We start from the raw sequence: 18070 nt of genomic DNA, 5'->3' as shown, positions 1-18070 counted from the left end.
AGCTGTGTGAGTGTCTTATGACATGGCAACTGACTGTCCCCAGAACGAGTGATCCAGTTAGGCCTAAACTTGGGCAGGGATTAGTCTCTGCCTTTTGAAAGGAGGAGCAGCAAAGATTTGTGGTTTTATTTTATTTTATTTCAGTTAATTAACATATAGTGTATTTTAAAAAAGATTTTATTTATTTATTCATGAGAGACACAGAGAGAGAGAGGCAGAGACACAGGCAGAGGGAGAGGTGGGCTCCATGCAGGGAGCCCGATGCAGGACTCGATCCTAGGACCCCAGGACCATGCCCTGAGCCGAAGGCAGATGCTCAACCAGAGCCACCCAGGCGTCCCAACATATAGTGTATTATTAATTTCAGAGATAGAGGTCAGCGATTCATCAGTTCATATAACACCCAGGGCTCATTACATCACATGCTCTCCTTAATGCCCATTACCCATTTACCCCATCCTCTCACCCCCACCCCTCCAAAGACACTCAGTTTGTTTCCTACGATTAAGAGTCTCTTATGGTTTGTCTCCCTCTCTGACTTCATCTTATTTTTTCCTCCCTTCTCTATGATCCTCTGTTTTGTTTCTTAAATTTCACATATGAGTGAAATCATGTAGATGTCTTTCTCTGACTGCTTTATCTAGCTTAGCATAATATCCTCTAGCCCATCCACATCATTGCAAATGGTAAGATTTCATTTTTTGATGGCTGAGTTATATTTCAGTGGTGTGTGTGTGTGTGTGTGTGTGTGTGTGCGCGCGCGTGCCGTATCTTCTTTATCCATTCATCTGTTGATGGACATCTGGGCTTTTTCCATAGTTTGGCTATTATGGACATTGTTGCTATTGGGGTGCAGGTGCCCCTTTGGATCACTGCATTTGTATCCTTTGGGTAAATACCTAGAAATGCAATTGTTGGGCAGTAGGTTAGCTCTATTTTTAACTTTTTGAGGAAATTCCATACGGTTTTCCAGAGTGGCTGCACCAGCTTGCATTCCCACCAGCAGTACAAGAGATTTGTGGATATGTTTTTAAATTTCTAGATTCAATAAGTCTCCTTCCAAAATAACCACTGTGAACATTTTGTTGTATTTACAGCCAGAATCTTTCTCATGCAAATATATACAACTACTTCAAAAAATAAAAATGGGATCATAATACAAATAACATGGTTTACTGCTATTTTATTTAATGTTGGAATAGGTAATAATGTACACAAAATAAAATTTAGAAGGTACAAAAGCACCAAATGATATGCAGCTGCGAGTCTCCCTCTCTCACTTGCTCCCAGGCACTCACTTGCCCTCCCTGAAGCTCACCACCTTCACCATCTTCTTCTTTTGTTTTTTTTTTCCTTCACCATCTTCTTGCATATTACAAATATATAAGCAGAGCTACCCTAGGTTTCCACACTCACTGTTCTGCAGTGTGCTCTGTCACCTCTCTGAATTCTCTCTCAGATATTTCCATATACTGATATGGGAAGTTGCCTCAATTTTTAAAGAGCTACAGAGTATTTCATTGAATGGAGGCACCAGAGTTTATTTCATATGAACTATTCTGTAACAAGTTCTGTGACTTCAGAATATACTCTTAAGTGTCCTTCAGTGTCAGCAAGTGTAGTGCTACATTATTTTTTGCAGCTGTTCACCCTGCCACTCTATGGATACACCATCACTATTTTAACTGACCCTGTGGTTTTGAAAGTTTGGGTTGTTTCCTATTTTTTCAATTTTGCTTCTAAAGCAAACAGCGTACATCTAGTGAGACTTTTGGTACTATCCATCAGAAGCTTGAAAAACACATATAATTTTTGAGCCCACTTCTGAGAATAGCTCCTAATAATCAGAAAAGTAAGTGCACAAAGATGACCTCCTTATGTTTACTACAAAGTTTCTTATAGTAGAGAAAAGTTTAAAAGAACCTAAATGCCCAGTAATGGGTGACTGCCTCAATCATGATTCATAATTCTATACTAGAGAACACTGGGCATACACCTAAATTTATAATGATTTTACTTTTATTGCCCCACAAATATGCCTATGATAAGTTCCTCAGTTAAAAAGCAGGATACAAAACTATAAATCTAGTGAAATTAAGAAAACAATTCGATTTACAATAGCATTAAAAAGAACAGAATAGAAAACAGTTTAGTGTTTCTTTTTTTTTTTTTAAGATTTTATTTACTTATTCATGAGAGACACAGTGAGAGAGAGAGAGAGAGAGGCAGAGACACAGGCAGAGGGAGAAGCAGACTCCATGCAGGAAGCCTGACGTGGGACTGGATCCCAGGTCTCCAGGATCAGGCCCTGGGCTAAAGGCGGCGCTAAACCACTGAGCCACCAGAGCCGCCTAGTTTAAAGTTTAGCTTAACGGTTAAACATAGGGACACCTGGGTGGCTCAGCGGTTGAGTGTCTATCTTTGGCTCAGGGCATGATCCTGGGGTCCAGGATGGAGTTTCACATCAGACTCCCTGCATGCAGCCTGCTTCTCCCTCTGCCTATGTCTCTACCTCTCTCTGTGTGTCTCTTATGAATAAATAAAAGAATAATTTTAGGGATCCCTGGGTGGCGCAGCGGTTTGGTGCCTGCCTTTGGCCCAGGGCGCGATCCTGGAGACCCGGGATCAAATCCCACGTTGGGCTCCCGGTGCATGGAGCCTGCTTCTCTTTCTGCCTGTGTCTCTGCCTCTCTTTCTCTCTCTCTCTCTCTCTCTCTGTGTGTGTGTGACTATCATAAAAAAAAAAATTTTTTTTTTTAAGGTTAAACTTTTTAGAATTAGTATATGACCTAACATTTCCACGTCTGTGTATATGCCCCAAAGAATTGAAGTCAGGGACTCAAACAGATACTTGCATGAGAATGTTCATAGCAGCATCACTCACGATAGTCAAAAGGTGGAAACAAGCCAAGCATCCATCAACAGATGAATGAATAAATAAAATGTAAGGGGGCTCAGTTGGTTAAGCATCTTCCTTCAGCTCAGGTCATGATATCAGGGTCCTGGGATTGAGTCAGGCTTTCTGCTCAGTGGGGAGCCTGCTTCTCCCTCTCCCTCTTCCTCCAGCTCCTCCTGCTTGTGCTCTCTCCCTTTCTCTCTTTCTGTCAAAGAAAAAAACAAAACAAAATGTACTGTGTGTGTGAATATATTGATCCATAGAAAAGAATCAAGGTCTGATACATGCTTCTATATGGATAACCTTAAAAACATTATGCCAAGTAAAATAAACCAGACACAAGGGGACAAATATTGTATGATTTCACTTATATAAAATATCTAAAATAGGCAAATTCATAGAGACAAAAAGTACATTAGAGGTTATCAAGGGCTGAGAAAATAGTTATTGCTTAATAGGTAGAGAGCTTATTTGGGATGATGAATAAATATGTAGTAGTGGTGATTGTACAGCAATGTGAATGTAATTAATGCCACTGAATTTTACACTTAAAATGACAATTTTTATGTTATATTTATTTTACCACAATAAAAACTCCCCAAAAATACTTCTGAATAAATTAACAAAAGAAGGATAAAACTTGCACTCTATACATTATAAAACATTGCTAAAAAGAAATAAAGATCCTAATAAATGGAAAGATACCTCATATTTATAGACTTAAACTGTGAAGATGGTGATAATCTTAGATTCAATGCAATCCCTCTCAAAATTTCAACTGGCATCCCTGCAGAAGTTGATAAGCTGATTCCAAAATTCATATGGAAATTTAAGGGACCCAGAATAGCCAAAAAAAATCTTGAAAAAGAAGAGCAAAGTTGGAGGACTCCCACTTTCTGATTTAAAAACTTACTACAGGGATCCCTGGGTGGCGCAGCGGTTTGGCGCCTGCCTTTGGCCCAGGGCGCGATCCTGGGGACCCCGGATCGAGTCCCACGTCGGGCTCCCGGTGCATGGAGCCTGCTTCTCCCTCTGCCTGTGTCTCTGCCTCTCTCTCTCTCTCTCTCTCTGTGACTATCATAAATAAATAAAAATTAAAAAAAATAAAAAATAAATAAAAACTTACTACAAGGGACGCCTGGGTGGCTCAGCAGTTGAAGGTCTGACGCCTTCCACATTTGGGAAGTGACCCTGGGATCCAGAATGGGATGGAGTCCTGCATCCGGCTCTCTGTGGGGAGCCTGATTCTCCCTCTGCCTGTGTCTCTGTCTCTCTTTGTGTCTCTCATGAATAAATAAATAAATCTTAAAAAAAAAAACTTACTACAGAACTATAATAATCAATATGGTATGGACTGGCATCAGGATAGGCATACAGATCAATGGAAAAGAATTGAGAATTCACAAATAAACTCTCACATTCCCAGTCAGTTGATTAAAAAAAAAAGATTAATTTGAGAGGGAGGGAGGGAGAGAGAGAGAGAGAGAGAGAGAGAGAATGAGCAGAAAGGGGAGAGGGAGAGGGAGAGAGAATCCTGCCAAGCATGGAGCCAAACGTGGGGCTCCATCGGTGACCTGAGCCAAAACCAAGAGTTGGCCATTCAACCAACTGTGCCCCCAAGCACCCCCCAGTTGGATAATTTTTGACAGTGGTGCTAAAACAATTCAACAGAGAAAAATAGTCTTTTCAACAAATGATGCTGTGACTATTGGATATCTACACGCAAAAGAATTAATGTGGACCCCTAACTCACATCACATGTAAAAAAACTAAAAAATGGACCAAAGACCTAAATGTAAGAGCCAAAAGTATTAAATTCTTAGACAGAAACATAAGTTTGAATTTTTGTGACCTTGATGAGGCAATAATTTCTTATAGTACCAAAAGGACAAGAGACAAAAGAAAAGATAGATACCTAGATTTTATCAAAGTTAGTAACTTTTGTGCTTCAAAGGACAGTGCAAAGAAAACGAAAGGACAACCCACAGAATAGGGGAAAATTTTTGCAGTCCATATCTGATAAGGGATTTGTATCTAGAATGTAAAAAGAACTATTATGATAATTACAATAATAAGTTATTATTATTATAAGAAAAAGACAACCCAATTTTAAAAATGGGCAAAGGATATGAATAGACATTTCACACAAAAGATATATGATGGCAATAAGCACATAAAAAGATACTCAACATCACTTGCAATCAGAGAAATGTAAATCAAAACCATAATAAGAAACTATTTCACACCTACTAGGATGGCTATAATAAAAAAGATAGATAAGAAACAAATATGGGCTAGAATGTAGAGAAATTCGAACCCTCATATACTGTTGGTGGGAATGTAAAATAGTGCAGCCACTTTGGGAAATAGTCTGATGGTTCTTCAAAAACATTTTTTTAAAAGATTTTATTTATTTATTTATGAGAGACAGAGAGAGAGAGAGGCAGAGACACAGGCAGAGGGAGAAGCAGGCTCTACTCAGGGAGCCCGACGTGGGACTCAATCCCGGGTCCTCAGGGTCACACCCTGGGCTGTAGGCAGCACTAAACCACTGCACCACTAGGGCTGTCCAATTCTTCAAAAAATTAAACATAGGGTCACCATATGACCCAGCAACCACACTCCTAGGTATATACCCAAGAGAAATGAGAATCCACAAAACACTTGCACATAATGTTCATAGCAGCATTATTCATAATAGCCAAAAAAATGGAAAAAACTCTAATGTCTTCAATTAGTGAATGAGTAAATAAACGTGATATAGTTACACAATGGAACATTATTCAACAATAAAATGGAATGATGTATGGATATATGCTACAACATGGATGAAACCTGAAAATGTAAGAAGACAGACACAGTTATATTTGTTTGAGGTCATTTACAGGAAATGTCCAGAATAGGCATATCTGTAGAGACAGAGGTAAATTAGTTATTGCCTGGAATGAGGTAGGGGTGAGGGTGTTTGAACAGTGATGGCTACAGGGTTTTTTTTTTGGGAGGTGATGAAAATGTTCTTTTTTTTTTTTTTTTTTTTGATGAAAATGTTCTAAGATGATTGTGGTGATGGTTGCACAACTACGTGAATATACTAAAAAATAATGAATTGTGTATTATATTCATTTATTTATTTAAATTTTTAAAAAAGATGGATTTATTATTTGAGAGAGAGAGAGAGCATGAGCAGGAGTGGTGGAAGGAGAGAGAGAGAGAGAAAGAATCTGAAGCCCACTCTGTGCTGAGCAAGGGGCCCTACACAGGCCCAATCTCACGACCCTGAGATCACTACCAGAACCCAAATGAAGACTGGGATGCTCAACCGACTGTACCATCCAGGCGCCCTTGAATTGTGCATTTTAAATATATGAGTTGTATGTTATGTAAATTATATCTCAATAAAGCTGTTAGCAAAAACTAACAAACAAATAAAAATCAGATCTCTTTACCCTGCTAGATAACTTCCTTCCAGAAGGATGTGGATCCATTATTCACTCCCTATGCTCCCCGCCCTTAATCATTTCATCATCCAGGACCTCTTTCTCTATCACATCTACTTGGATATTGTCCTGTCCAAGAAGGACCATGACACACTAGTTGGCTCCATGATGGGGCAATGGAATTATAACAAGGAAGCGGCTGGGGTCAGACTCAGAGCCACCCCTGGATGAGACATCAAATCTGTGTCTGCTGGAGAGGTGACTTGAGACCATTATAGAGGCCAAGGTGATTGAAGCTGGCAACTCCAAGAGTGTGGTCGTCAGTGCTGTTGCTGCAGCTGCTGTTGGTAGCAGTTAGAATGAGTAATCACTGAGCATCTAGAGCAAGTCTTGTCTACAAGTGCAACATATCTTTTTATCCTCATGACAGTCTGATGTGATAAAAGATATTACCATCCCCATTGTAACTGAGGCTCAAAGAATTTAAATAACTAGGCCAAGGTCACATAGCTAGGAGAGGTAGAGGCCAGAGTGGGATCCTAGGTATACACCATGGTTAACTGATATTAAAATACCCCTACTTGGGCAGCCCGGGTGGCTCAGCAGTTTGGCGCCGCCTTTGGCCCAGGGCCTGATCCTGGAGACCCGGGATCGAGTCACGCGTTGGGCTCCTTGCATGGGGCCTCATCTCCCTCTGCCTGTGTCTCTGCCTCTCTCTCTCTCTCTCTCTCTCTCTCTCCCTATGTGTGTCTCTCATGAATAAATGAATAAAATCTTTAAAAAAAAATAAAAATAAAAAAAATACAAGCCCCCCACCATTCAGGGACCTTTACACATGAATATCAGGAAACTTTTTTTTTTTTTTAAGAGTTTATTTATTTATTCATGAGAGACAGGCAGGCTCCCTACAGGAAACCCAATGCGGGACTCGATCCCAGAACTTTATTTGGAGATAGCCTCTTTGCAGATTTAATCAAGTTAAGATGAAGTCATCAAGGTGGGCCCCATCCAATACAACTGGTGTCCTTGTAAGAGGAACCACCATGTGAAGATAGAGTTGCAAAGCTGAAGAACACCACGTGACAGAGGCCGAGATATAAGAGCTGCAGCTGCAAACCAAGGATCCCCTGGGGGCCCCAGATGGTGGAAGAGGCTAGAAAAGATTCTTCTCTAGAGACTTCAGAGAAGGCATGGCCCTGCCAATATCTTGACTATAGACTTCCAGCTTTTAGAACTGTGAGTAAATTTCTATTTAACAAATTTCTGTTGTTTTAAGCCACCACATTTCTAGTGCTTTGGTACAGCAGCCCTAAGAAATTGATACAGAACCCCAACATGCTCACACGTTACAGATACACCAGCCATTTCTGTTTCTCTACAGATCAAACTCCTTCCCACCCTAGGGCTTTTACCCGTGCTGCTCTATCAGAATGTTCCACACCTACATTCCTCTCCACCACCCTTTCCTTGCTCCTTCCAAACTCAGTGGCATTTCTTCAGGAAGGTCTAGACTGGGGTATTCCAGGATCTTCTCAGAACAGCAATAGAAGTACATTCTTTGAAGCCTTCACCACATCTGTAGTTAATTGCTGGTGCAGTTACATAATGCCCACTGCCCCAGCCCTGCTCTTGGTGTCATGACAACAGGGCCTGGCCTGACATATTCACCAGCAATCCTATCTTCTAGGCCCTGAGGCAATGCTGGGATTTTTTTCTTTTTAGAGCATACTCCAAGCATGAAACAACCAATACATGTTCAATCTTGGGAAAAGAAACCCAAGAAAACATAATGAGCAAACAGGAAAATATGCTAAAAATCACCTGCATTCCTACTGCATAGAGTAATCATTGTTGGCATTTTGACATCTGTGCTTCCAGACCTTTTTCATGCAAAATATATTTCTTAAAATGCTATTATACTGTCTTGTACACTGCTTTTTTCCAGTAAGAAATGTATAATAAATGTGGTTAAGAATCAACAAATACAGGGGTGCCTATGTGGCTCAGTTGGTTGGGTAGTCTGACTCTTGGTTTCAGCTTCAGTCATGATCTCAGGGTAGTGGGATCAAGCCCTGCAAAGGGCTCTGTGCTGAGTAGGGAGTCTGGTTGAGATTCTCTCTCTCTCCCTCTCCCTCTGCCCCTCCCTCCCCAATATAAACAAATAAATCTTCTAAAAAAGTCAATAGGTACAAAATTACATCATCATTTTTGGTGGCTATGCAACCTTTTTTTAAAAAACATTTTAAAATATTTTATTTATTTGGGGATCCCTGGGCAGCTCAACGGTTTGGCCCTTGCCTTTGGCCCAGGGTGTGATCCTGGAGTCCCAAGATTGAGCACCACATCGGGGTTCCTGCATGGAGCCTTCTTCTCCCTCTGCCTCTCTCTGTGTGTCTCTATTCCTGAGAGACACACACAGAGAGGCAGAGACACAGGCAGAGATAGAGAAGCAGGCTCCCTCCGGGGAACCCGATGCGAGACTCGACTTCAGAACCCCAAAATCATGCCCTGAGCTGAAGGCAGACATTCAACTACTGAACCATCCAGGTGCCCTGGTATGCAACCTTCTACTGTAAGATGAATCACATCTAGTTAACAAGTCCTCAATTGTTGGGCATTTAGATAACTTTCAGTTTTTCTCTGGTGTAAATGATACTGCTACAAATATCTGAAAAATGGGCATGTTTGTGCCCTTGTCTGATTATTTATTGACAAAGGGTTCCTGGAAATGGATTGCTGGGTCCACCATGGTATGTGTGTTTTTTAAGGCTTCTGATGCATAGTGCGACCCTGGCCTATACAAGAGGAACTTCCTTCAGGAGAAAAGATGGGATGAGAACACTTTTGGGGGGAAGAGATGACCAGTGCAGAGCTGTAGAGAGGCAACAGCAGTGCCCCCTCGGGGAGTTGGTCCTTAGTAGCCGGGAAGCCCTTGGCTACTTGGCACAGCTGGCTCTTGGGGCAGGTGTGAAGGTGCCCGCTCTGGGGGGACCCTGCTAGGCCTTCTTTTGGGCAACCTTGATTTTCTTTGGTTTTGAAGTAGCTGAGCCCTTGCTCACCTCAGGGGGCCCCTTTGTGACTCACTTGTAGGGAAGAGAAGATGTAGGGAATTCCCCCATTTGGAGGAAGTGATTTTCACAATCAAGAGATTTCAGGAAGCCTCCTTGTTTCTGGGAGGCCAGTGGATCTATGAATGTGGTGTGTCATCTTTTTCTGGTGTGATTCGGGGGAGGGTCCAGGCGAAGACCCTTTGACCCAGTCAGGAATGAATGGCTGCTGCTGTGTGGGTGCCACCCCAACCCCACTCTTTAGGCCTGCCCCATCTTCAAATCAAATCAGATTATCAGTTTGCAGGAGAACAGCCAGAGACACTCCTGGTCACCCCAGAGGAAACTGTTGGTGTGAAACCTGGTTCTGGTAACTTCTACCCTTTCCCATGAAGTCATGGCACAGAACAAGCAGTTCACTCCACTAAGCCTCAGATTACCTACCTGTAAAATGGGAAATAGTGTTATGCTCAGTGGATTTTTTTTTAAGATTTTATTTATTTATTCATGAGAGACACAGAGAGAATCAGAGACACAGGCAGAAGGAGAAGCAGGCTCAATGCAGGAAACCCGACGCGGGACTCAATCCTGAGACTCCAGGATCACACCCTGAGCCAAAGGCAGATGCTAAACCACCAAGCCACCCAGGCGTCCCTATGCTCAGTGGATTAAGTAAAATAATATGTGTAGCTCTTAGCATAATATCTGGAGCATGGTAAACAATTTATGATGACGATGATGATGAAGTTCCCCAGGACTGCTTTTTTGGCTAGAACTACAGGGTTGTCCCTGAGAAATCACAAGTGTGGCCACTTCCTGCAGGGAGCCAAATCTCCACTCCCCCAAAGACTCTCTGCTGCTACAAAGCCTTTTAGCCGCAAGGCTGTCGTTACAGGAAATAGCCACTCATTCTCCCTTCCTCCTTCCTGATATCACAGTCTTCAGAAAAAGAGGATGTGCATCTAGAAATCAGAATAAAACTCAGCACGGTGCAGGGTGTGTGCTGCCTTTGTCTGGGAGTGTCTTTGTTGGTCTTGTGGAGGCCTGCCTGGGTGTTGGTAGACTGTGTTTGATCATGGGGGCTTGAGTGTTCAGGATTGTGGCTGCAGGGGATTATGAGGTGGAGCAAATGGCATTGAAACAAGGGCTTTCTCAAGCCTCCCTCCCCATACCAAGATTGAGGCGTGGCTCGTGGGGGCCCTTCCTCTCTCCCCGGGGAGCAGGAACTACCCTTCTCCTATAAGCTGTGGTCTGGTGAGACACCAGGGCTAGAGTGTTGTGGAAAGTTTTGATTGTCATTTAATGTTTGTTTTTCAGGCCGTACCCAGGAAGCTGCCCTCGGTCGCTGGGAGGCATTGCACCAGACCTCTTCTCCCTGTTGTCTTCCAGAAACAAGCTGCAGTCTCAGATATAGAAGGTAGGTAGGATTAGGAGTAGTGGAGCACAGGCTCCAAGGCTGAGGACCCCAGAGACCCAGAGATGAGTGCCAGCCTTCCGGCTGCCCTGCCTGCACCCCCAGACTGTGGTGGCACCTTTGCTGACTAAGGTCTTTTCTGGGGTGGATTCTGGGGAGAGGGGAAACTCAAGTCTTTGATAGTCCCTAGGGGGGTAGAACCTCCCAGGACACTTTCAGGTCTGAGTCTGGGACAGTCACTGCTTTCTTTCTTCACTACATCTGTGGTCTTACTGGGGTTGGGTAGGGTGTATATGTGTGGACACATGCACTTCTCCTCTCCCCCTGCTTTGTTTTCAACAAATCTGTCCCAGACAGGAGCTCTGGGACACTCTATGCCCAGCCTGTCCCCTAGAGGCATCTCCAACCACAGCCTCTGACTCCGGCTGGGCACCAGGAAGAACGAGAGCTGTCTGGAAGCGGTAGTGGGGTAAGAGGGTAACAGCTGGGGCTTCTTGGTACCCACAGATGCTCCAGGCTAGCCTGCACCCATCCATCCCACGGCCCAGGGGGACCAGGGCCCAGAAGGCAGCTTTGGTCCTGTTGGCTGTCTGCCTGGGAGCCCTTTGGGGGCTAGGGGAGCTACCGGAACACATTCTCCAATGGCTGGTGCTCCACCTGGCCTCCCTGCAGCTGGGACTGCTGTTCAAGGGGGTCTGTTATCTGACTGAAGAGCTGTGCCATCTCCACTCCAGGTGACTCCATTACCCGTGGCGACTGGGCACCCTACCTGTCTTGTTCTTGTGACTGATACCCAGCCTTGCCCCTCCCTGAATCTCTCTGGCTGAGCTGGGCTGGAGTTGGGAGCTTGACTGTCACCTGCAGGTACCAGGGCAGCTACTGGAGGGCTACACGGGCTTGCCTGGGCTGCCCCATTCGCTGTGGGGCTCTGCTCCTGCTGTCCTGCTATTTCTACGGCTCCCTCCCAAACATAGCTGGCCTGCCCTTCACTTGGATGCTTGCCCTCCTCGGCCTCTCACAGGCACTAAACATCCTCCTGGAGCTCCAGGTAAGACACAGAGGGAGGTGGAGGATGTAGCCAAGTGGAGGCTGCAGTTAGTATGAGCTACTCTGAGCTCAGTATTCAGAGTAAGACTAGTTCAGAGGTTGGTCCTTAGAGTAGAGCCTATAATGTCCTACAACAGTGGGTCCAGCAATGGCAGAGAAGGGATCAAGTTGGCAGCAGATTGGGAAATCTTGAGGAGGAGGGCTCTGGTTCTCCTTCATGGAGGCTCCCTAGCCCCACCCTGCTGTCCACAGGGCCTAGCCCCAGCTGAGGTCTCTGCAGTCTGTGAAAAAAGGAACTTCAACGTGGCCCATGGGCTGGCATGGTCATACTTTATTGGGTACCTGCGGCTGATCCTGCCAGGTGAGCCATTCTCTATACTCCTATTTCTAGACCTCTAAGACAGACAATAGGACATAAAATCTCTTGTGTTTCTAGAACCTATATTTTTCAAAGAAGTTTTATTCCTGGGGCACTTGGGTGGCTCAGTCAATTAAGTGCCTGTCTTTGGCTCAGGTCATGATCCCAGGGTTCTGGGATTGAGCCCCACATTGGGTTCCCTGCTCAACAAGAAGCCCGCTTCTCCCTCCCCCTCTGCCACTCCTCCTGCTGGTGCACACTCTTTCTCTCTGTCAAATAAATAAATAAGATCTTTAAAAAATAATTTTTATTCCTAAAAATTTGATTCCCAAAGCAATTCTGCAGGCATGAAGGACATGGTTTATAGGGAGGAGTATGGTGCTTTGAGCCAGTAAGTGACTTCTCCCAGGTTAACCATGAATTCTTCCAATGAATATTTACTTCATGCTTTGCACCCTTTGTGTGCATTTTTGCTTTTAATTCATACCTTGTGGGCAAGGGATAATCATCCTCCCTGTTTTAGAGGTAAGAAAATTGTGGTTCTATGAGGTAGAGTGACTTCTCCAAAGTCACACAGCGTAGTGAGACGAGGAGATGGGATTTGAACCCACATCTTCCCAGAGCCTGGACCCTTAACCACTCTCCTGTGAGCACATATGTCATGTCTCATTTCTTCTGACTTGCTAGCTGAGGCCATGGTTCTCCCATATCTCATTGCTGTCTGTCCTTGTCACCATGGCTTCTGCTAGGAAATAGGTCTGGAGCTAGAGGCCAGACTCCGTGTACCTGGGAATGCTGGGAAGGTCACCTCTAGGGCTCTTCCTGCCTCCCAGATCTCTAAAATCTGTTGTGGGAAGGAGTGGGGTGAGCAGAGAAATCTAGACAAAGGACAGATGAAGGGAGAGAGAGGGAAAAGGAGTAGAGGGAGGGGCTGGAGAGTTCCTGAAAGCTCTGCCCCTCCTGGCTCCTGCACAATGCAAGTGGACTGGACCCTTCTTTCTCTTGCACCTACACATTGAGGGAACCAATGACCTGGATTACTGTCCTGGGTTGGGTGGGAAATAGGGTTAATAGGAATGACTTCTCGGGCCTCTCCATCCCAGGGCTCCCAGCCCGGATACAGGCATTGCACAAGAACATGCTACAGGGCATAGGGAGCCATCGGCTGCACATCCTCTTCCCATTGGACTGTGGGGTGCCTGATGACCTGAGTGTGGTCGACCCCAACATTCGCTTCCTATATGAGCTGCCCCAGCAAAGTGCTAACCGTGCTGGCATCAAGCGCCGGGTTTACACCAACAGCGTCTATGAACTTCTGGAAAAAGGGCAACCGGTGAGTGGTCAGGGAGGTGAGAACTGCTAAAGAGGAGTCAAGCCCAGAGCACCAGAATTCTGACCCCTGGCCAAGCCCTGATAAAAATTTACTACCCTTCTCTGACCTTAATTTCCCCAATTGGTCCCAGAGCTGGGCAAGCTTCAGCTCTGAATGATGATAACAATACGCAACACTACTTGAGCACTTACTGCATACCAGACGCTGTTCATCTGACCGCCTCATTTAACCCTCACTACCACCTGTGGGGTAAGGACTGTTATGATCCCTGCTTTACAAATGAGGAAACTAAGACTCAGAGAACCAGTAAGAATTTGGACAATAATCCTGACATACCATGCGTTTGACCATAAAGCTGTCCTAGACAAAGCTGTGAGAATGTCTTAAGATCTCACTAGGTTGGGGGAAACCCAGACCAGTGTTGAAGCCCAGAGCACAGCCTCCAGATTTGATTTCCAGTTAGAGTTGTTGATAACAGGTGACTCGGGGGGTATAGGGGGACCCTGCTCTGGGATCTGGGAAGGAGGAATCTGTGAAGGATAAATTTAGTACAGTCCTGGTCCTGATTTTAGGAGCAAAGGCATAGATAGCATAGATCTCATCAGGGTAGCCACCTCCTAGAACTGCATCTCTACAGGCTGGAGGAGCGGGGCCCCAACAGTGGCACCAGGGTCCAGAGTCTGTCTATCTGGGCCCTGGTTGAATCTTGTCTTCTCATCTCCTCCAGGCAGGTATCTGTGTCCTGGAGTATGCCACCCCCTTGCAGACCCTTTTTGCCATGTCACAGGATGGCCGAGCTGGCTTTAGCCGGGAGGATCGGCTTGAGCAGGCCAAACTCTTCTGCCGGACACTTGAAGACATCCTGGCAGATGCCCCTGAGTTGCAGAACAACTGCCGCCTCATTGTCTACCAGGGTGAGGGATTGATAGGCCACAGGGCGGGAAGAGTCAGGTGTTCTGAGGGGTTAGAAGGAGCTATGGCAGCATTATGCCCTGGGCCTTCCCAAGTGGTCAAGGCATTCAAACCCTGCTCCTTCCTCCCTGGGGAGAGGTCCTGCCTCTCCACCCAGGACACTCACTTGCTTTCTGAGGTATCTGGCTATGGGTCCTGGGTGAAGTTTGAAGAGATGTGCTCTAGGATCCCCTCACTTCATCTAGGGATGCCAGAAGAAGCGGAAGAACAAAGAGATGGTGGGGGGGTTAGCTGCAGCCTCAGCTCTGCTACTGCCTCACGTTGTGACCCTGGCAGGTCTCCGCCCCTCTCTGAGCATCATCTCTGAGCCTGAGAAAGTGGAATTCTGTCATCTCTGAAAGCGATTCTAGCTCCAGAATTCCAGGAAACTAGCCCCAGGGGCTAGGGGTGGGGAGGGATGCAGGGAGGTTGGAGGATCTGCTCAGCAAGTTTCAGGGAATGTTGAAGTTAAAGAACATAAGAGGTCCTCACTGCACTCCTCCCCCACCTTCCCCATGCTTGTTCCAGAACCTGCAGAGGGCAGCAGCTTCTCCCTGTCACAGGAGATTCTCCGGCACCTGCGGCAGGAGGAGAGGGAGGTTACTATGGGCAGCATGGACACCTCGATCGTACCCACCACCTCTACACTGTCCCAAGAGCCCAATCTCTTCATCAGTGGCTTGGAACAGCCTCTCCCACTCCGCACAGATGTCTTCTGAGGCCCAAGGTTAGCTGGCTTGAACCCCCAGTGCTCCCCAAGACTGTATCCCCAAGAGTGTGGATTGAAGGGCATTCTCCCAGGGGGGCCTCTCAGAGAAGGCCCCTGAACTTAACATCTCAAGGTGAATCCTATGGCCTTGGGCAAGTTGTTTGACGTCTCTGAACTTCAGTGTCCTCATCTATGAAATGGGATTATAATCACTGCCCTACCTACCTCACAGGGTTGCTGTGAGGACTATGACTGTATGGAACTTTCTGTAAACTCCAAATATCACATAGACTTACCTGATAAGGGGTGTGTCAAGTGTCTTCCATTAGACCCACCAGACTGACTCTCCTCTCTGCCTCCTCAGTCCTCGGATAGCATCAACAGGCTCCCTTGCTCTCTGAATTCTGGTCATATTCAGTCCACAGGAAGCCCCAGTGGGAGAACAGAGGGAGGGAGGAGGGTGAGGTTGGGGTAGGTATCCCCCCAGATCCCTCCCTGCAGTATCAAGGTCATTGTGGGCTCTCTGCATATCTGTCCTGAGGTCACAGTTCCGCCATGCTCTTGGTAACCCTGTCTCTCCCCAGATTCCATTACCTGTCCCTTTCCCATGCTGCTCAGACTTGGCAATGGTCCTGGTTTCCTGCTAATATCTCCTCTGGAGCACTCATTCTCCTTGTGGTTTTCTTATACCTGCCCTTTCTAAACAACTCCCTTTTTTAAATTTTTTTTTTTTTTTTTAGAGAGTGCTCACCTGTGTGTGCATGGGTGAGGGTAGGTGGGGGAAGGACAGAGGGGGAGGGAGAGAGAGAATCTCTAGCAGGCTCCACACCCAGCGCAGAGCCTGATGCGAAGCTTGATCTCAGGATCCTGAGACCATGACCTGAGTTGAAACCAAGAGTTCGATGCTCAACCAACTGAGCCACTCAGCTGCCCCTAAACAGCACCCTTTATCAACAATTCTCAGATTACCTATCTGAGTGTGCCATCTTTCTTTGGCTGGACTCCGACAGACATGAAGAATTGGCATTTATTATCTGAAATGTCCAAATCCCCTGCACAGACATAATTCCTTAGACCCCTCCTTATTCTAGGACAGGGCAGTACGGTGGTGGATATCGTTTCATCATGGACAGAGCCCAGGAGTCAGGCTGAAGGCATTAGAGGGTAGCATGCCTGCCCTTCCAGGGCCCTTGTCTGTAGTGAGAGCCCTGGGGAATATGGAGTGGCTTGAGCAGGCATGCCAACCCCATGAGGGGCACACGGCTGCATCTAGGGCAAGGGGCCACTCCAAGGAGCAGGGGCCATTGGATGGATGTCCGGGGATGACAGAGCCTGCAAAGAGAGGACGGGTGAGGGGAGAAGAGGGCTCCTGTGAGGAGACAGGATATACTCTGGGAGACCTTGGACAACACAGCCAGGCTCCTGCTATATCTTATGCCATCACCATTAGGCCTGAGCCATCACGACAATACTGTCATGACAGGATGGCCTGTATCTGGGAGGGCAGGTAGCCCATTTCTACCAGTTCCACCTGTTCTACCCAGGACTTGTTCCCTGCCCCCCATCTCTGATTTTTTTTTTTTTTTTTTGTTTTTGGTTTTTGTTTTGTTTTAATTTTTTAAAGTAATCTCTACACCCAACATGTGGCTTGAACTCACAACCCCAAGATCAAAAGTTATGCTGTACTGACTGAGCCAGCCAGGTGCCCCTCACTTCAGCTTTGATCACAAATGCTCAATATGAATTTCTGGATACAGCATTACTGTGGAGAAAGGCTCAACAGACAGACACACATTTGCTGGAAAGAACCAACTGCCTCCAAGGATGACGGAGCCTAAGGAGGAAAGGGGGACACAGTCTCCTCATCTTCACAGCTGTCCCAGCCATTCTGCCCCGAAGGCCTGAGGCTCCTCTCACATTACATCAATCATTCCTGTACCTAGAAACCAGGGCAGAATCAAAAGCCTTTCCAAAATGATCATCCCCCACCCATCTAGCCCCCAACTTGGTGCTTAGGCTGTGGAGCCTGACAGCTCAGGTTCATTCTCCTAACTTCACCACTCAGTACTTGTGTCCACCTGTGTATCCCAATATCCTCCAGTGTAACATGGTAATAACAGTGACCATGTTATGGTCAAAGACTCCCCCAAAGACTGTGACGAGGAGCAAACACTATAATATTCACAGGTTCACAGATGAGTGGGGTACCCAGCATAGAGCTGGACCACAAGAAGGAGTAGCCATTAACATTACAGTTGCCTCTCACCAGTCCCAGAGCAGGCAGGCCAGTCCTGCGTATACATTACAATCTCCACCTGTGTTCCTCTTCATGGTCTGTTATCCTTGCCTTCCTGACTGTGCCAGGGTGTCACCAAGGGCAGTACCAGGGTGCATCTATTGTTCTCAGGTGCTCCCCAGGGTGAAGAACCCAGAGATCCCTCCAGAAATGCCAGTCTGCACATTCTTGACTACACATCAGGTGTCAGGGAAAGGGTGCCTTTCCAGAGAGCCACCGGGAGGCTCAGCTCTGCCTTCCTGCATCTTACCAACCTCCATGCCCCCCCCACCCCGGTAAACCTTCTCCTTACTCTTTCCTTCCCTTAGACAAGCTTCTTGGAGCTTCTTTTCCTTTCACGTTTTCCCACCAGTTAGGAGGCTCTGGATTTGGGAAATGTCATGGGATAATTTTTAGGATAGTTCCAACCAGCGCATATACACCGAAATGGGGGGTGGTGGTGTAATAACTTCTGGGAATGAAAGCCTCCAAATTCCCCCCATTTCATCTGGGGAAGGCAAGACAAAGTCTTTCCTCAACATAGAAGGAGGCATTCAAAAGCAATTTAGATATGATTATGATTATGATTGGTGCTTGGGTCTT

The 18070-nt window shown here is 46.0% G+C and overlaps 1 protein-coding gene across 22 annotated transcripts in view; it reads left to right on the top strand.

The window, feature by feature from the left end:
* The window catches only part of STING1 (stimulator of interferon response cGAMP interactor 1), a 160236-nt gene extending 144741 nt beyond the window's left edge, over nt 1-15495 (top strand). The window contains exons 1-8 of one of the 22 annotated variants that reach the window (XM_077897430.1): nt 7422-7569; nt 10698-10797; nt 11302-11528; nt 11659-11842; nt 12094-12202; nt 13303-13532; nt 14260-14446; nt 15012-15495. In XM_077897430.1, coding sequence (XP_077753556.1) covers nt 11302-11528; nt 11659-11842; nt 12094-12202; nt 13303-13532; nt 14260-14446; nt 15012-15202 — 1128 coding nt within the window. In that variant the 5' untranslated portion in view covers nt 7422-7569; nt 10698-10797 and the 3' untranslated portion in view covers nt 15203-15495. Of the gene's footprint in view, nt 1-7421; nt 7570-10261; nt 10563-10697; nt 10798-11147; nt 11264-11301; nt 11843-12093; nt 12203-13302; nt 13533-14259; nt 14447-15011 lie in introns of those variants that run through there. The other 21 variants (XM_077897429.1, XM_077897443.1, XM_077897426.1 and 18 more) reach the window with 21 other exon arrangements.
* Nucleotides 15496-18070: the final 2575 nt, after the last annotated feature.

Source organism: Canis aureus, chromosome 5 (genome assembly GCF_053574225.1).
Source record: "Canis aureus isolate CA01 chromosome 5, VMU_Caureus_v.1.0, whole genome shotgun sequence".
Classification (NCBI taxonomy): domain Eukaryota; kingdom Metazoa; phylum Chordata; class Mammalia; order Carnivora; family Canidae; genus Canis; species Canis aureus.
Note: the sequence above shows the minus strand (reverse complement) of the source record. Positions and strands in the feature narration are given on the sequence as shown.